General features: G+C 37.3%; 1 protein-coding gene across 3 annotated transcripts in view; it reads right to left on the bottom strand.

The window, feature by feature from the left end:
• Window positions 1–18,708, bottom strand: part of AGTPBP1 (ATP/GTP binding protein 1) — a 172,293-nt gene extending 153,585 nt beyond the window's left edge. For all 3 annotated transcript variants that reach the window (XM_008056463.1, XM_021711566.1, XM_008056464.2), the window contains exon 1: window positions 18,639–18,708. In XM_008056463.1, coding sequence (XP_008054654.1) covers window positions 18,639–18,670 — 32 coding nt within the window. In that variant the 5' untranslated portion in view covers window positions 18,671–18,708. The remainder of the gene's footprint in view (window positions 1–18,638) is intronic.
• Window positions 18,709–19,915: the final 1,207 nt, after the last annotated feature.

The raw sequence follows: 19,915 nt of genomic DNA, 5'->3' as shown, positions 1-19,915 counted from the left end.
TGAGTTTTCTTTAGAAATAAACACTGCAGGATAAGAGAAAAGTAATGAAGACACCTGGACAAGAAAGGTGATTACAAAGCTTTGAAGGTCATAAAATACCAAGAGAAAAACTCCTGCTACATGAAGAACTGTGCACCTGGAAACTTTCTTGAAGCACTTCAAGGACTGTGATTTGGGACTGTTTTGAAGAGAGTTGTTGGCAGTGCTATTCTAGACATGATAATTGTTTTATCCATGTATTAATTGTAATTGGTAAATGTAATATCATACAAGTTTATATAATCAATATACATATGTATGAGGGTTGGCAAAAATTATTAGGCTCTGGTTATGTTTAACAAGGTTTTTACTTTGAGTCATTAATGAAGTTTTAATGCTATAGTTTAGTGTTTGTTACTTTGAAGATTGTTTTAAGTTCATAAATTTAAGTTCACACAATGATAAAATTGGTGCCTCAAAGATAATAATAATTGCTCAAGTGCCTATCTTAAAACAAAAATGTTTTCCAGGAGGTTGCCAAGCATAAGGGAAAACAGCCAAATCACCATTATCCTAAACTTAAAAGCTCATTAGCAATTATGCAACCATAATAATTTCAGTTGTGTTAGTTTTATTTCATTATGTTTGGTTCACTTTATATGTTTATTCAGAGTAAAGATTAGTGTATATATTTTCACAGTAAGTCACTTTCATAATTATTCTTTAAACGCTAGCCACTATTGTTTGGTCAAGTTAATGGACTTCATATTCCTACTATCACTAGGTACAATCTATAGTTTTGTTTTAGTGATTTTAAGGCTTTTTAATTAGACAAGTGATGTGGAACCGAAATCAAAGTAAACCTTGTATGCATTATGTTTAATTTAAGTGAAACTCCTTTTAAACTTATCTCAAGACTCATTAACTGAAAGTAGATAGTGTTCTTGGCTTGTTCGTTTCTTCTAAGACCGCTAGATGGTGGTAACTTTTTTTTTTTCTGAGTTGGAGTCTCACTCGGTTGCCCCGACTAGAGTGCAGTGGCCGCTCCCGGCCACCGCAGCCTCACCTGCTGGGTTCCAGCGATCCTTCCGCCTCAGCCTTCCGAGTAGCCGGAATTACAGGCACATGCTACCACACCCGGCTGATTTTTTGATTTATTGTAGAGATGAGGTCTCGCTGCCCAGGCGGGTCTCGAACCCACGGGCTCAGGCAATCCACTCACCTCAGCCTCCCAAAGGCACAGGACTACAGGCTGAGCCACCGAGCCCGGCTGATGGCGGTAACTTTTAAAGGATATGTACATGAAGGAATTTTCTTTGTCTTGCCGCTTTAACGAACAGTATAAAAGCTTTCTGTTAACTAATAAAGGATGTCACCTGTTCAGCAAGCAGGTGTCCGAGTATTATTTTCATCTTTCGTCTATCCGTCTCTCCTTCAGGAAACCTCACGCCTTTGGCAAGAGCAGGACTCCCACAGGCAAGTATTTTTCCCATTCTGGGATTGTCTTCTCATTCTCTTGATGGTTCCTTTTGCTTTGTAGAAGCTTTTACGTTTAATGAAGTCCCACTTGTCTATCTTATCTCTTATGGCATGGACATCTAGGGTTTTGATCGGGAATTGGTGGCCTATTCCAATTCTTATAAAGGTGTCTCCTATGTTTTCTAAGATTTTTGTAGTTTCAGGTTTCACATTCAGATCTTTGATCCATTTAGTAGATTTTTGAGTATGGCGATAGGTAGGGTTTCTGTTTCGATCCTCTGCATGTTGACTGCCAGTTTGCCCAGAACCATTTATTCAATAGGTTATCCTCTCCCCAGTGATTGTTATTGAAGGCTTTGCTGAAGATGAGTTGGTTGAGAAATTGAGGTTTTACTTCTGGAATCTCATTCCTATTCCATTGGTCTATATGTCTGTTCTTGTATCAATACCAGGATGGTTTGATTATTTGTAGTTTACAGTAAAGATTAAAGTCTGGAGTATGATATCTCCCACTGTTTCTTCTGCTGAGGATTGTTTTGGTTATGTGCGATCATTTATGTTTCCATATGAATTTCTGTATTGTCATTTTCAAGTCTCAGAAGAATGATGTTGGTAATTTAATGGGTATTGTGTTGAATCTGTAGATTGCCTTTGGTAGGATGGACATCGTAACAATGTTGACTCTTCTTATCTAAGAACATGGAAAGTTTTTCCATTTGTTTGGGTTTCTTTGAGCAGTGTTTTGTAGTTTTCACTGTAAAGGTCTTTCACTTCTCTGGTTAGGAAAATGCCATGGTAATTCGGGGTTTTTGGGGGGGGTGGTTCTTATGAATAGGATTGTGCTTTTTATTTGGTTCTCACTGATGTATAAGAATGTAACCGTCTTTTGCACATTTATTTTGTACTCTGAGACTTTGCCAAAGTCATTTATCAGTGCAAGGAGGCTTTTGACACATTCTCCTGGATTTTTGAGGTATAGGATCATATCATTGGTAAAGAGGGATAACTTAACTTCCTCTTTTCCTATGTGAATACCCCTTATTTTCTTCTCTTGTCTAATTGCTCTAGCTAGGACTTCCTACACAATGTTGAACAGGAGCTGTGAGATTGGTCTGGTTTTCTGGGGAAATTCTTCCAGTTTCTGTCCATTTAGCAATATGCTGGCTGTGGGTTTATCATAGATGGCACTTACTATTTTGAGGTATATTTTTTCTATGCCTAGGTGTTTAAGGGTTTTTATCAAGAAGGGATGCAAGAATTTCTCAAAAGCTTTTTCTGCGTCTAATGATATAATCATGTGGCTCTTATGTATACATCTGCTGACATATTTAATTATGTTTATGGTCTTGCAGATGTTGAACCAGCCCTGCATCCCGGGGATGAAGCCAACTTGATCATGGTGTATGATTTTTGATATGTGTTGTTAGATCCAATGTGCTAGAATCTTGTTGAGAATTTTTGCATCTATGTTCATCAGGGATATTGGCCTGCAGTTTTCTTTCTTTGTTGGATCTTTACCCGGTTTGGGTATCAGTGTGATGTTAGCTTCATAAATTTCAATTGCCCAAAATACTTTCAACAGGACTGGTATGAGCTCCTCCTTGCATGTTTTGTAGAATTCCCCTGGGAAGTCGTCTGGTTCAGGATTTCTTATGACAGGTAGTTTTCATATGACAGAGTCAATTCTTGGGTTGTTATTGGTCTGTTTAGTGTCTCAATATCTTCTTGTTTCAACCTTAGGAGATTGTGTGATGTCAGAAAGTCCTCCATTTCATCTAGGCTATTAAGTTTGTTTCCATACAGGTATGCATAGTAATCTCTGATAATCTTTTGTATTTCCTCAGGGTCAGTTGTAATATGATCTTTTGCATTTCTGATTGTATTTATTTGGGCTTTTCTCTCTTTTTCTTGGTAATTTTGGCTAGGGGTCTATCGATCCTGTTTATTCATTCAAAGAACCAGCTTTTTGTTTTGTTGATTTTTTTTCCTATGGTATTTTTGTCTCCTATGTCCCAAAATTGGGCTTTTACTTTGGTGATCTGGATTCTTATGCTAAAGTTCGGGTTTCGGTGGTCTTGCCTTTCCAGCTCCCATAGGTAGTTAGGCTGTTAACCTGTGATCTTTCTATTTTCTTGATGTGTGTTCACAGAGATATAAATTCCCCTCTTGGAACTGTCTCCACAGCATCTCAGAGGATTTGATAAGATATTTCTTTGTTTTTATTTGTTTCCAGGAATCTTGTGATTTCTGTGCTGACCCAGGAGTCGTTCAGCATCATGCTGTTTAGTGTCCATGTCTTTGTGGGTTTGTGGCAGTGGGAGGGGTTTTCACTTATGATGTTTGCTCAGCCCTCTATTCTTCCCTGATCAGGGCTTTGAATTTGTTCTATTTTGAAAGAGGGCTGGGGGTGGGAAGTTTTGCTGTCTCTTGTAGTTTTGAGAGTCTAATAAGGTGGAAGATGGGGAGCTAGCATTCAGAAACTTGCAAATCACAATGTTCACTGACTGGAGTATGGGATCCATGAGAACCACTCCTCCACCACCTCTCTATATAATGATGCAATGGGTTCGTGTGTGTACCCCTGAGTTCAAGATAAAGTAACTGCAATAAAGAAAACAGCAAAGAGTAGAATGAAATAAGACAAAAATCATTTTTAAAAAACACAGAAAAACAAAAGCAGAAACCAAAGCAAAAAACAATAAAACACACACACACAAAAAATGGGAAAAATACAAAATCCCCCAAAAACAAACAGGAAAACTGACACACACACACCCAACACAAATGAAAGCAGAAAAAAGTATTTTAAAGGGAATATAATTCAAACCCTCACACATACATTCACACACACATTAAACTAAAAGAAAGAAGAAAAAAACTGAAAGATGAACATGGAATCATTCATGCACACATAAACAGAAAACAAAAAACCAAAAAAGAAAGAAAAAAAAGAAAAGAAGAAAGGGGGGCAATGCAAATTGAACTGTCACATATACATTCACGCAAAAAAAAAAAATTTTTTTTTAAAGAAAATTTCTGGGCACTAAGCACCCTCTTGTGGCAGGTTCTGTAATTGGTCCTCTCTGCTGCTCACAGGTAAGTCCATCTGCTGTCCCAGGGAACTGCTGCCTCATTCACAATCTTTCCAGTGCATGGCCCAGAGAATGAGGAAGGAGTGGTGAGGGTAGGTGGGGCTGCAGTCCTCCCCTCCCACTCTTTATGGCCAGGGGGATCCCCTCTGGTGAGGTGGTGTGGGATTGTCTCCTTCCTCAGTACTGGCTGGGGGTGGCCCAGCCAGGCTTATCCTGGAGTAGAGTCGCAGCTGATGTCCAGGCTCCATCTGGTTCGTCCTTCTCAGTTATGCCCCAGCAGTCTGGGTCTGACACTCAGAAGATTGCTAAGTGGGAAGGGGTTGGCAGAGCCCTGGATTCAACGCTGATCTCTTCAGGGGTCTTCTTCATCCTTTTCTCATCACACCCTTTGTCCCACAGCTGAACAGGGTAGGGGGTGAGGCACTTGAGACTGAGCACTCATCCTGTCTCTCTGAAGTTTCTGCTTTCAAGACACTCCCTCTGGGTATGATCAACCCCTGAGTAGTTAACTCACCAGTCATTAGAGATCGGATCTGCTGCTGGCTCCATGGTGAGCAAGCCGGGGCACTTCTCTGCCCAGTTTTCAAGATGGTGGCAGGATGCCTGTTTCATCTTCTCTAGTGGGTCTCTGCCTCTGGCTCCCTTGCTGCGCTCCCTCCATGACCCTTGGTGCCAATGTCCAGTCAAGCACTGCAGTGCTGAGGCAGAGCCTGAAGCCGGCAGTCACTCCCCTAATTTCTAACTTATTGCAGAGACAAGGTCTCTCCAATTTGCCCAGGCTTGTCTCAACCCCCTGGGATCAGGCAATCCTCTCGCCTCTGTCTCACAAAGTGCTGGGATTACAGGCATGAGCCACGGCACCTAACCAAGTATTTGCTCCTTCAATTATCCTTTCTCTGATTCATCACCTATCTCTACCCTTCAACTAATCATGCCTATCAGCATACAAATACAACCTAGAAGCTCCTACCAGCTATCCCCCATGTCTCTGGCACTCTTCACAGAGAAGAATGTACCTGCTCTCTCCATTTATTCACATACTGTTGTTTGTCTTCTGCACCCTGAGGTCTCCCAAAAGCCTCCTGTAGTTACTACTATTGAAGGTCTTGAACAGAGCAAGTTTTTCTCCCAACCTCTAGGTCTTCATATTTGCTGTTCTCTCAATAAGGAGAACCATTTCTTAAGGTTTTTCATATGGCTGGCTCTTCATTTCAGGTTGCAATTCAAATATAGCACCCACTTCCACCAGTCCCTCCACTTCCAGTAGCAAAATGTATTCATATAATTTACCTCTTCTTGAAATTATGCAGGTTCCACAGAGACCTTGCATGCATGTCTTATTCTATACACCCAGGAGTAAGAACCAAAGCTAACACAGAATAAGCAATACGATGTCATACTTCAAAATGAACCCAAAAAATCTGAAACATAGGGAAAACATTATATCTATTATAATTTCTTCAGATTAACAACTGAGCCTAATGCTTTATATTTGAGAGTACTTCACCTGAAAAGATGCCTGGGTTGAAAGAAAATTACTGAGCAATTATTGGAAAATGTAACTAATATACCATTTAAAAATAAGTTTACACAATATTTACCAATTTTTCAGCCAGTCAGCGTAGTACAGAAATGAAAACAAATATCATTATGTATAAATCTGCAAATTTAAAAAAATAAAAACTTTAAGAATAGGTACAATATATCATTAACATAAAGTTTTTAAATATGCAAATTTAGGCCAGATGTTGTGGCTCATGCCTATAATCCCAACACTTTGGGAGGTTGAGGCAAAAGGATAACTTGAAGCCAGGAATTCAAGACCAGCCTGGGCAACACAGCAAGACCGTGTCTATACCAAAAAAAAAAAAAAAAATTTATTAGCCAGGCATGGTAGCACATGCCTGTAGTTCCAGCTACTAGGGAGACTGAGGTGGGAAAACCTCTTGAACCCAGGAGACTGAGGCTGCAATAAACTATGACAGCACCACTGCACTCCAGCCTGGGCAACAGTGACATCTAGTCTCTTTAAATAAAGAGAGAGAGAGAGAGAGAAGAGCAGCATTGTTTTACATGTTATATGTTTACATTATTACACGTCTTATATTACATTACAAATCTCATAAGTACATGGCTCAGCATAAGACAGATTCTTATCTCTATTTCTGCATTCAATCTGTTAGATATCACACATCATGCAGCCTTTAGAAAACTCTACACTCATGAGAGAAAGAATGTGCGAAAGGCAAATAGTATCTCAGTATGTCAGTAACAACAGTTTTGACCTCATGCCTCTGAGGACCACAAATAACACCTTGAGAACTTCTGGATTAAGTTAAAATGCCCACATAAACACTCCACAGTCCTCTTGGCTTAAGCGACACATGCTCATATTACATGTTCAAGACAGGTCAGTAGGGTACGCTACTCATTCAAGGACCCAGGCTGCCAGAGATGTTTCTATGCTCGCAACAGCAGGAGGAAAAAAGAGAGAGATGTGACTCGGGGTGTACTAACTCTCCAAGCTCTCATCTGGAAATGGCAAATATCACTTCAACTCGTATTTTACAGATTAACCACAAAGAAAATATAAAACAACCATGCCATATGCATGAAGGAAAAAGAATCAGAATATGTGTGAACAGTCCTTATGACTACCATACCAGGCACGGCCATATGATGAAGTTCTGGCCCATAAGGTAGAAGGAGACGAGAAGTCACTCTCCAGGTGTTGTCCTTAGGAATAAGATACACATCCTTTCCCAGTTCCCACTGGCTATGAGATGGTGAGAACAAGAAATGCCTTGGACAGACAGAAGCTACATATTGAGGAGAATAGAGCATTTTACCACTCTGAACAATCATCCCTATGTTAAATAAGATAAAGTTGAGTATTCAGCCACTGTATTTCAGGGTATGTATGTACTACACAAGCTTAGCCTATATCTGAACTAATTCATTGCTATATATTAAGTGCATTATATTTTTATCTGAACTATATATTAAGTGCATTATATTTTTATCTGAACCAAAGTAAATCTTATAATTAAATCAACTGCAATGTTGTAGAGTAATTAAATAATCCACATGAGGCTAATGCCATTAATAGAACATAATGTAAAAGCATCACCATGCAGAAGACAGAATTAGAAAGATGGTCCTTTCTCCATTCTGACAGTTCTAAAAACAACTAAAACTGAAAAGATAGTGATCTGCATGTTCTGAAAGTTGTACTATCTTTTAAAAATTTTTGTTTTTAATTGACACATAATAATTGTACATGTTTATAGGGTACAAATGTGATGTTTCACTACATGTATACAACACTTGTCATTTCTTTGTGGTGAAAACATTCAAAATCCTCTATTCTAGCTATTTTGAAATATATATCATTGCTAACTATAGTCATCCCATTGTGCAACAGTGCACCTGAACTTAGTCATCCATCTAACTGTAACTTTGTCCCCACTGACCAACCTCTTTCTATCTATCCCTCTACTACACTTTCCCCCCACCCCACCCTTTGATAACCACTATTCTCTTCTCCACTACTATGAGATTAACTTACATATGCTACCTTTTAATCTACCTTTACCAATAAGTCAATATTAAAGGTTAAAAAAAATGGGAGCTCCTTTTTGGAAATCACTTTACTTTCCAAAGGATTGCTTGAGATCAGGAGTTTGAGACCAGCCTGAGCTACACAGTGAGACCTCATCTCTACAAAAAAATAATAATAAAATAAAACTCATAGTATTCACTAGTGGCCTGAATGTAGGGTGCTAACCAAAAGATTGTCAAGAATAATTCCCAGATTTATAGCTTGCACTTGTGCATGGTTAGAATGCCAAGAATTTGGACTGGCTAACACTAGAGGATAAAAAGATGTGCAGAGGCTCAATGTGGGAAACACATTATGTTAGAGATCACTGAGAAACTTCTAAGAGGCAATATCTAATAGGCATTTAGACACACAGGAGTTGGTAACTACTACAAAAGAAATGTAAATCAACAAGACTCAGATGAAACTGCCTAAGAAGAATGTATATATTAAGAAAAGAAAAAGTAGGACTGAGTCCTAAGAAACATGTAGAGGTCCTACAGAAAAAAAGTCCCATAAGTATTAATAGATTCAGAAGCAGTGACCAATGAAGTAGGAAGAAAAATAAGAAAACAAATGCTTGTTTCAAAAAGGAGAGGAAAAATCATAAAGAAATGTCAATTGCTGCTTAGAAGTTAAATAAGACAGAGCAAAAAAAAAAAAAAATCCACTGAATTAGCAACATAAAACCAAAGGTGGCCTTGGACTTTCATATCCCAGCAAGATGGAAAGCCAGGAAATAAATGAAGCCAACCAAACAACTGTTCCAGCTTAGAGCTTGATAGTTTCAGGCAATATAGGAAGGGAGAACCCAGGCAGAACCCAACATGCTCCTTGAGATGAGGAGACAAAGCTGACTCTACAAAGACCAAGGTGACTAGAATTCAAAGGAGAGACTACTAGAGAGGAGAGAGCTGCACAGAGAGAGTCTCCAGAATCTACCTACCATGGGCTCCCCTCAAATGTGCAGCTGAGTACAGAGTGTGAGGAAACTCCTCAAACAAGAAAAAGAACTATCTGAAAGGATGCAAGCTAATACTGCCAGGTGATAACCAGATAGGGAAACGCATCTGTCCACATCAATCTAAATGGAAAACTCTCAAGATTAGCAGGGTACTGGGTAGAGTACACAACAGAGGTCTTGCCTCAGTAGTGAGGAATAATTTAGTCACAGACTGAGAATAGCTCCAATCCTATCTAATAAATATTAAAAGCAAGAATCAAAAGATTCAAACTGTTTCCAGGTTACTTAGCTGCATCCCAGAACAAGACTCAAAAAGATTTAAGGAGTACAAAATCTCTAGGATAGCACAAGGTCAAATTTACCAATAAAAAATTACAAGGCATGCATAAAAACAGGTAAGTACAATCTATAATGAGAACAATTTGTTAAACAAAATGAACAAAGAACTGATACAAACACTAAAATTGACAAAGATATTAAAAATTTGTGTTATAACTATATCACAGATGTGCAAAAAAGGTTAGTCACATAAAAAATAGTAAGAAGACTAAAATCAGATTACAAAGTCTGAGATAACATATACATTGTATGAGATAAAGAGGAGATCTGATAGTTGCAGAAGAAAAAAAAAATGAGTGAACTTGAAAGCACAGCAATAAAAATTATGTAGAGAAAGAAAAGGGAATTAAGAGAAAAAAAATTAACAGAACAGTGATCTGCAGAACAACTGCACAAAGCCAAAATATATGTGTAATTGAAGGACAGGAAGAAAGGGAGAAGATAGGAAAAATATTTAAAGAACTAGTGGCCAAAATTTTTTCAATTTTGATAAACTGTACAGTCAAAAAAGTCAATAAACTATAGACAAGAAACACGAAAAACTATATCAAGATACATTATGGTCAAACCTTCCAAAGCCAGTGATTTTTAAAAAGAAAATGTGAAAAAGCAGGCAAATAAAAGACAGGTTATATACAGAGGAACAATGAAAAGGGAAAAAAAGGATTTCTGTTAAAAAACAACAAAAAAAGCAAGTGCTCAGACAATCATACTGAGTATTATCTAAATCCTTCTTTAAAAGATAACTGTAATCCCGCCTTTGGGAGGCTGAGGTGAGTGGATTGCCTGAGCCCGAGGGATCAAGACCCGCCTGGGCAGGGAGACCTCATCTCTACAATAAATCAAAAAATCAGCCGGGCGTGGTAGCGCATGCCTGTAATTCCGGCTAATTGGAAGGCTGAGGTGGAAAGATCGCTGGAGCCCAGCAGGTCGAGGCTGCGGTGGCCGGGGGCGGCCACTGCACTCCAGTCTGGGTGACAGAGTGAGACTCCAACTCAAAAAAAAAAAAAGATAATTGACTGTTTAAACAAAAACAAAGCAGTGTGTTGGATCTATACCATATGTAAAAGTAAGTGTGCCACAAAAATAGCACAAAAGTTAGAGAGGGAAGAGATGGGTTTCATATGGTGTAGGAAGTGATACAGAACTTAAAGACAGACTCTGGTAAGTATATCACATGTAAAGGAAAATCCTACAAGAACCACTAAAATAACAAAACAGGTTCTAACTAACAAGGAGCTAGTAGGTCAACAAGGAGATAAAATTGAATTAAAAAACTCATTAAGAGAAAGCAGAAAATGAGGAAGAACAGATGAGACCAATAGAAAATAAAGAGTAAGATATTTTTAAACACATTAAGTGTAGAGGGCCTGAAACCCTTATTCGAAAGGTAAAGAGGAGACTTTATAAAAAAGAAAACCTAATACATGCTACCTATAAGAAATGTACTTTAAAGACAGAAATAGGCTAAAAATAGAAGAATTTTTTTTAAATCACGTTAATACTAACCAAAAGAAAGCCAGAGTGGCTCTATTAACATAAAACAAAATAGATTTCACAAGAAAATTACTGCCAGAAATAAAGGCCATTTAATAGTAATCAATTCACTGACACAATGGTCCTAAACATCACGATAAGTTTCAAATTATATGAAGCAAAATCGATAGAATCCGCAAGAAAAATAGACAAATTCACAGAGATGTCAATATCTCCATCTCAAAATTGACATAACAAGCAGATAGAAGATGAGTAAAGGTAACAAATACTTGAACAAACAGGTGCAGTGGCAAATACCTGTCATCCCAGTACGCTGGGAGGCCAAGGAAGGAGGATCGCTTGAGCCTAGGAGTTTGAGGCCAGCATGAGTAACATAGCAAGAGCTCGTTTCTTAAAAAATAAAAAATAGGGAGAGGAGAACCTATTCAGTAAATGGTGCTGGGAAAACTGGCTGATCACATGTAGAAGATTGAAACAGGACCCCTACCTATCACCATACACAAAAATTAACTCTAAATGGATCAAAGACCTAAACGTAAAACTTCAAACTCTAAGAATCTTAGAAAACGCAAGAGACAGCCTTATGGAAATTGGAACTGGCAACCAATTCCTATTCAGAACCCTAAATGCCCAAACCTTAACAAATAAGATAGACAAGTGGGACCATCAAGAGAGCAGAGAGTCAGTCCACAGAATGGGAAAAAATATTTGCCAACTGTGTATCTGACAAAGGTCTAACATCTAGGATCTACAAGGAACTCAAACACGTCGAAAGGAAAAAAACAAACAGCCGCATTAAAAAGTAAGCAAAAGACAAGAATAGACACTTCTCAAAAGAAGATACATGGGCAGCCAAGACACATGAAAAAGAGCTCAGCCTCACTCATCATCAGTGAAAGGCAAATCAAAACCACACTGAGATACCATCTAACCCCAGTAAGAATGGCCATCATTAATAAAAACAAACAACAACAGATGATGGCAAGGATGAGGAGAGGAAGGAACGCTTCTACACCGCTGGTGGAATGCAAACTAGTGCAACCTCTTTGGTAGACAATGTGGCGGTATCTGAAAGAACTAGAAATTCATTCTACAAAAAAGTATCTGCACACGTATGTTTGTTGCAGCTCTATTCACAATAGCAAAAACATGGAACCAACCATATTGTCTGGAAGCTGGACTGGATTTAAAAAATGTGACAAATATATGGACTTTGCAGCAACTTGGATGGATTTAGAATCATACTCTGTGATCTATCACAGAAACAAAGAACAGAGTACCATATGTTCTCACTCATAAGCAGATCTTGAACAATTATAATACTATAAGAAAGCAATTAGCAGTAGTGGGAAATTGTCGGGGGGGGCGGATGGGATTGGCAGTTGAGGGAAACTCCTAGGGGAGGGAGGGGCATATCTCATCAACAAGGGTACCTGCATAATCAACGCTTGTATAGCTAACCCTGAATTGTACCCCACATCTTAATAATTTAAAAAAAATTTTTAATTAAAAAAACAAAGTAAAAGTAAAAAAAAAATAATAATAAAATAGAAAATAAGAAATAAATAAATACATAAGCCAGGTGTGGTGACATACACCTGTACTCCAAGCTACTCAGAAGGTTGAGGCAGAAGCTTGCCTGAGCCTAGGTGGTCAAGGCTGCAGTGAGCTGTGATTGTGTCACGACACTCCAGCCTGAGTGACAGAGTAAGATCTCAATTCAAAAATAAAAAATAAAATACTTCAATTATACTAGCAACAAACGTGACTTAATTAACATTTATAGGATACTCCATCCAACAACAGAATATTCATTCTTATTAAGTGGTCATGAAATATTTACCAAAACAGACCATATTCTGTGTCATAAAACAATGTCAAATATATTCGAAAGGATTCAAGTCATACAAAGTATATTCTCTGATTACAATAAACTAAAATCAGTAAAAACCCTTAGAAAAACCTCAAATATCTGAAAACTAACAAGCTTTTAAGTCACCCATGGATCAAAGAAGAAATTTAAAAAGAAATGAGAAGGTATTCTAATGAAAAGACAACATATCAGAATTAGTGGGGTGTCATTAAGATGGTATTCAGAAGGAAATTGACAACAATAAATACCCATATTAGAAAAGAAGAAATGTCTCAAAGCAATAAGTTTAGCTTCCAACTTAAGAAATAAGAGCCAGGCGTGGTGGCTCACGCCTGTAATACCAGCACTTTGGGAGGCAGAGGCGAAAGGAATGCCTGAGCCCAGGAATTCGAGACCAACCTAAACAACTTGGTGAGACCTCGTCTCTAAAAAAAATTAGCCGGGTGTGGTGGTGTGAGCCTGTAGTTCCAGCTACTTGGAAGGATGAGGCAGAAGGATCGCCTGAGCCCAGCAGATGGAGGCTGCAGTGGCCATAATCGTGCCACTGCACTCCAGCTTGAGCGACAGAGTGAGACTGTGACTCAAAAAGAAAAAAAAAAGAAATAAGACAAAAAGAGCAAATGAAACTCAAAGTAAGTAGAATCAAGGAAATAATAAAAATCAAAGCAGAAATCAAGGTCAGGCTCAGTGCTCACACCTGTAATCCCAGTACATTGGGAGGATGAGAGAGAGGATTGTTTGAGTCCATGAGTTCGAGATCAGCCTAGGCAACAAAGAAAGACCTCATCTCTGTAAAAAAATTTTTTTAAATTAGCCAGGCATGGTGGCATGCCACCGCACTCCAATCTGGGCAACAGAATGAGACACTGACCTATAGAGGTGGGAAGGGGGAGCAGAAATTAAAGAAAAAGGCAATAGGGGAAAAAAATGAATCCAAAAGCTTTCTGTTTAAGAATATCCATAAAACTGAACTTCCAACAAAACTGATCAAGAAAAAAGACAAGACACAAATTACCAGTGCTAGGAATGAGAGAACTAACATCACTAGTCTAGATATTTAAAAGATAATAGGCCGGGCTCGGTGGCGCAACCTGTAATCTCAGCACTCTGGGAGGCTGAGGTGAGTGGATTACCTGAGCCCACGGGTTCGAGACCTGCCTGGGCAACTTGGCGAGACCTCATCTCTACAATAAATCAAAAAAATTAGCCAGGCGTGGTAGCGCGTGCCTGTAGTTCCAGCTACTGGAAGGCTGAGGTGGAAGGATCACCGGAGCCCAGCAGGTCGAGGCTGCGGTGGCAGGGAACGGCCACTGCACTCCAGTCTGGGCAACTGAGTGAGACTCCAACTCAAAAAAAAAAAAAAAAAGGTAACAAAGGGATATTTTCAACAACTTTATGCCTAAATTGTACAACATGCAACAAATAGACAAATTCCTCAAAAGACACTATAATAGGCTGGGCACAATAGCTCATGCCTATAATCCCAGCATTTTGGAAGGCCAAAGCAGGGGGATACACTTAAGTACAGGAGTTCAAGACCAGGCTAGGCAACACAGTGAGAACATCTCTCTACAAAAAAACAAAAAATTCAGCCAGACATGGTGATACGTGGCTGAAGTCCCAGCTATTCAGGAGGCTGAGGCAGAAGGACCACCTGAGCTCAGGAAGTTGAGGCTACCATGAGCCATGATGGTGCCACTGCACTTCAGTCTGGGAAACAGACTGGGACACCAACTCAAAAGAAAGAGAAAGAGAGAGAGAGAGAGTCTCTATAGTAGTTTGATTGCTGCTGTAACCAATTACCACAAGTTTAGTTGCTTAAAACAATGCAAATTTATTATCTTACAGGTTAGAAGTCAGAAATCCCACGTTTCACTGAGCTAAAATCAAGGCATAGGAAGAAATAGTTGCTCTGCAGGCTGTGAAGGAGAATCCATTTCTTTGCCTTTTTCAGTTTCTAGAGGTCACCTGGATTCCTTGTCTCACACCACTCTAAACTCTTCCTTCATCACCACGTCTCCTACTACTGACTCTGATCTTTCTTCTGCCTCCCCATTATTAGAGTCCTTGTATAGGACTGGGCCTACTCAGATAATCCAGGATACTCTCTTCATCTCAAAGTCCTTAAATTTATTCACCTCTACAAAGTTCTTTTACCAAGTAAATTAACATATTCACAAGTTCTGGAGATTAAGACATGGACATTACTTCTAGAGGGTCAATATTCAGCCTACCACGGACACAAAATCTCACTCAAAAAGAAACAGAAAATCTGGCTGGGCACAGTGGCTCATGCCTGTAATTCCAACACTTTGGAGGGCAGAGGCAGGCAGATTTCTTGAGCCCAGGGGTTCAAGACCAGTCTAGGCAACATAGTAAGACCTTGTCTCTATAAAAAATAAAAATAGAAAATTTTCATAGTGCTTAGCTATACATATTAAAGAAAATGAATTTATATATAAAAAGTTTCCCACAAAGAAAATTCCAAGCCAAGATGCCTTAACTGATGAATATTACCAAAACATTTGAAAAAGAAATAATACCAATTATATACAAAACTCTTCTAAAAAATTGAAAAAGAAAATACATCCCCATGTCAAAATTCTGTTTGGACAGTATTATGGACTCATATGCCCCATGAACATAGATGTAAAAGTTCTAAACAATCTTTCAGTAAATCAAATCTAACAATATTCCAAAAAGAATAATAGTTATATATCATGACCACTGAGGTCAATCAGAGAGATGCAAGGTTGGTTTAATACTCGAATACCACTCAATACAATTCACCTATTAATAAATTAAAAAAGGAAAGTCTTGCAACCATCTCAAGAGACAGAAAAAGGATTTTACAAAACCCAACAATCATACTGAATAAAAAAACTCTCAGCAAACTAGAATAGAAAAGAATTTCTTCAACCTGATAAAAAGCATCTACAGAAGCCTACAGCTACAAAATACTTAAAGGTAAAAGAGTGAATGCTAAGAAACAAAAGACATCCAGATTGGTAAGAAAGATATAAAACCATCTTTATTCACAAGCTGCATGATTGTCAATGAAGAAATTCTAAGGGAATTTACAAAAAAGTTACTGGAATTAACAGCGAGACTGCAGTATACAAGTACAATATCCACGAATCAATTATATTTCTATATAGCAACTATCAATAGGAAACTGAAGTTGATAAAAACAATACCATTTACAGTAGTATAAAAAAATGAAAAAGACAAATCTGACAGATAACCTGAATGATCAGTACACTGAAAATTATAAAATTCTACTGAAATGAAAGAAAATTATAAATAAAAGAGAGATATACCATGTTGGAGGGTAAAAAGAGTCAATATTGTTAAGATGACAATTCTTCCCAAACTGATCTAGAGAATCAAAGCAATAAAAAAAAAAAAATCCCAGCATATTATTTTACAGAAATTTTCAAACTGAAGCTAAATTCAATTTCAATGCGAAGAACCTAAAACAGCCCAAACATTGAGAAAAAAATGAAACAAAGAAGACCAACATTATCCAATTTCAATATTCATTATAAATTATGGTTATCAAAGCAGTGAGGTACAAACAATTAGATCAATGGAACAATGCAGAGTCCAAAAATAGACTAACACATACATGGGACAAGTGATTTTATTAAAAAAGGTACAAAGGTAATTTAGTGGAGAAAGGACAGTATTTTCAAAAATGATGCTGAAACATGTGAATAGCCACGAGGAAAAAAAAAAAAAAACTTCTTCCATACTTCACATCATTTGCAAAAATTAACTCAGAATGAAGTACAGACCTAAAAGTAAATTCACAAAGTATAAAAACTTCTGGAAGAAAACACAGGAGAAAATGTTGGTAAACACTGCTTAGGCAAATATTTCTTAGATACAACTCTAAAAACATAATTCATAAGAGAATACACAAAGCAGATACTATCAAAATTAGAAATTTCTGATCTTTAAAATATACTGTTTTGAATATAAAAGACAAGCCACAAACTGGATGAAAGTGTTTATAATTTAAATAGCTAATAAAAGACTTGTATCTTTAATAAGTTGTTCCTAGGTATTCAAGGGGTATAGTTTCAGACGCCCGGGATTAGACCCCCGGGATACCAAAATCTACGGATGCTCAAGTTCTTTATATAAAATGGTGTAATTTTTACATATAACCTACACACACTCTCCTACTTTAAATCATCTCTAGGTTGTTTATAATACATAATAAAATGTAAATGACACGCAAATATTTGTTATACTATATTGTTTAGAGAATAATGACAAGAAAAAAAAGTCTGTACGTGTTCAGTACAGACGCAACCATCCATTTTATTCCAAATAATTTCTATCCATGGTTGGTTGAATTCACAGATGAAGAACCAACTGTATTTAAAGAACTTGCAAAACTCAATAATTTTTAAAAACCTAATTTAAAGAACAGGAAGATTTGAAAAGAACAAAATAAGGTATGCTGAAGGCAAATATAAGTGCAAGAAAAGATGCTCAACATCACTAGTCACTAGGAAAATATAAATTAAAATCATAATGAGATACTACTATACCCCATTAGAATAACTACAATCTAACAAGAATGATTATTCCAAGTTTTGGTGGGGATGTAGAAGAACTCAAACTCTTACACAGTGCTAGAGCAAATATAATACAGTATTATCTTTTTGGAAAACAGATTTAGTACAAATCTAGGCACATAAAAGTATTTAATAGATACCTCATGATTGAAAAATAAACTTAAAAAAGGCAAAGCAAAAAATAAATAAAAGAGAGCATCCACAGAAGCCTCTGGAGACACGGAAAGTATATAAAAAGTTTTCTGTAGAAATTGGTGTGCTTTGAGCAAAATAAGGAAAAAATTTCAGAACAATACCTAAAAGTATTATTTCTTCCGCTGTTTTAGATCTCTGGAAGAGGGATCTGAGACCCAGTGTGACTAAGACTTGTGACTTCTCAGACATAGTTGCAATATGCCATACCATGAGGAGGGAGAAGAAAGACTTGACCCTTTTCTATCTCAATAAGCCTTACTGTATTCAGTGTTCCTCTGTGCTTTAACTTGGAGTCATTTCAACTTGTAAAAGGGTCAAACAGTATATATATTTTAGGCAATGTGGGCTATACAGTCTCTTTAACAACTACTCAATTTGGTAATTTTAACATAAAATTGGCCACAAAAAATATGTAAATGAATAAGTATGGCTGTGTTCCAGTAAAACTTTATTTATGTACACTGAAATCTGAATTTCATACAACCTTCATACAAAATATTATTTTTTTAAACCATTAAAAGTATAAAAACCATCCTTAACTCATGGGTCATGCAAAAACAGGAGATAGCCTGACACAGTGGCTCACTCTTGTAATCCCAGCATTTTGGAAGGTCAAGGAAGGAGGGCTGCTTGAGCCCAGAAGTTTGAGACTAACTTGGGCAACATAGTGAGACTTGGCCTCTACAAAAAAAAAAAAATCAGAAAGAATTAGCTGCGCATGGTGGTGCACATCTGTAGTCCTGGCTACTGAGGAGCCTGAGGTAGGAAGATCAACTTGAGCCCAGAAGTTAAGGGTGAGGTAAGCTGTGATCATGCCAGTCCAGTCTGAGTGAAAAGAAAAGGAGGTGGCCCCATAGATCATAGTTTGCTGACTTGTACTTTGACTAGTTAAGCATTAATAAATATTTTTTAACTATACAAATATAACGTACTATTACTTATAAACATAAAATTTGTAAAATGCTGAGTTTGAAATAATTGCCATATATTTACAGAAATTTATACATATTGATATTTAGAATTACAGTACCTTTTCTCTGATATCACTTTTAACTTGCTCATCTTGAGTTACTTCATTTCACCATTGCAGACAATCTGAAAGAAAAGTATTCATGATATTAAACATTTATAATTCTGTTTTCTATAAAAGTTTTCATTATGCACAACGTAAGATAACACTAAAAACCAAAAAAGAATGGTTGATTTGTATGTGCTTCTTGTGGGTCACTTCAATGTGCCATGTATAACTATGAAAAGACCTAAAACCAGAGAGAACAGAGTATCTGGTTTCTGAGCGGGAACCTCTATACTGCCCACAGTTGAAAGAATTAAATACGGTTGATACTGAGAAAGGCAAGAAGATGTTCAGAAGTGTGCCCACGGAAAAGGGAGGCAACCACAAGACTGGGCCAAATCTCCATGGTCTCTTTTGACGGAAGACAGGTCAGGTCACTGGATTCTCTTACACAGACACCACTAGGAACAAAGAAGGCATCACCTGGCGAAGAGATACACTGAGGGAGTATTTGGAGAATCCCAAAAAGTACATCCCTGGAACAAAAATGATCTTCGTAGGCATTAAGAAGGTAGAAAGGGCAGATTTGATAGCTTATCTCAAAAAAGCTACTAATGAGTAATAATTGGTCCCTGCTTTATTTATTACAAAACAGAAATGTCTCATGACTTAATTTAATTGATCGTATACACCAGAATTCATATCACGAGTGGCTGACAGAATATTTTTGTTAGACAGTCCCAATTTAACTAAGACTGGCTGTGGTTAAGCGAACAGATCGGTTTTCTGAATTTTAATAGTAATTCCAATTTAATAAATGCTGTCACTGTTTTCCCCTTCTAAAGATAAGACTGTACTTGATTAGCAATGTTCAACTTTTCACAAAGATGGTGAATAACATCATAAAAATCTATTAGAGATTGATTTTATATTTAGATTTACATAACTGGTTATATGAATATATGTAAATACTGGAGAAGTCTCTTAACCAAGCAAGACTCACCTGTTTGGTGTTCATTATTAGTCACTTAAGAGGCAAGGACTGAAGATAAAGTAGCAATGTCTACTTTATATTTTTGGTCTTAACTACACCAATCCAATTAGAATTCCCTGTATCTAAAAATGCTGCCTTTTACTTATTAAAAGGTATTTTTGCGTGGTTTAGTGTAATATCAAATAGAGAATAATTAATGCTTATCACATTTTTATGGGTAATCTTTAAGGTCAGATTCTTTTAAAAGTCAGTGTGACAGAAAATAATAGCAAGTTAACCTTTACTTTTAAATTCTTTA

The sequence above is a fragment of the Carlito syrichta genome, unplaced genomic scaffold, assembly GCF_000164805.1.
Source record: "Carlito syrichta isolate Samal-C Ts95f unplaced genomic scaffold, Tarsius_syrichta-2.0.1 Scaffold302371, whole genome shotgun sequence".
Lineage (NCBI taxonomy): Eukaryota > Metazoa > Chordata > Mammalia > Primates > Tarsiidae > Carlito > Carlito syrichta.
Note: the sequence above shows the minus strand (reverse complement) of the source record. Positions and strands in the feature narration are given on the sequence as shown.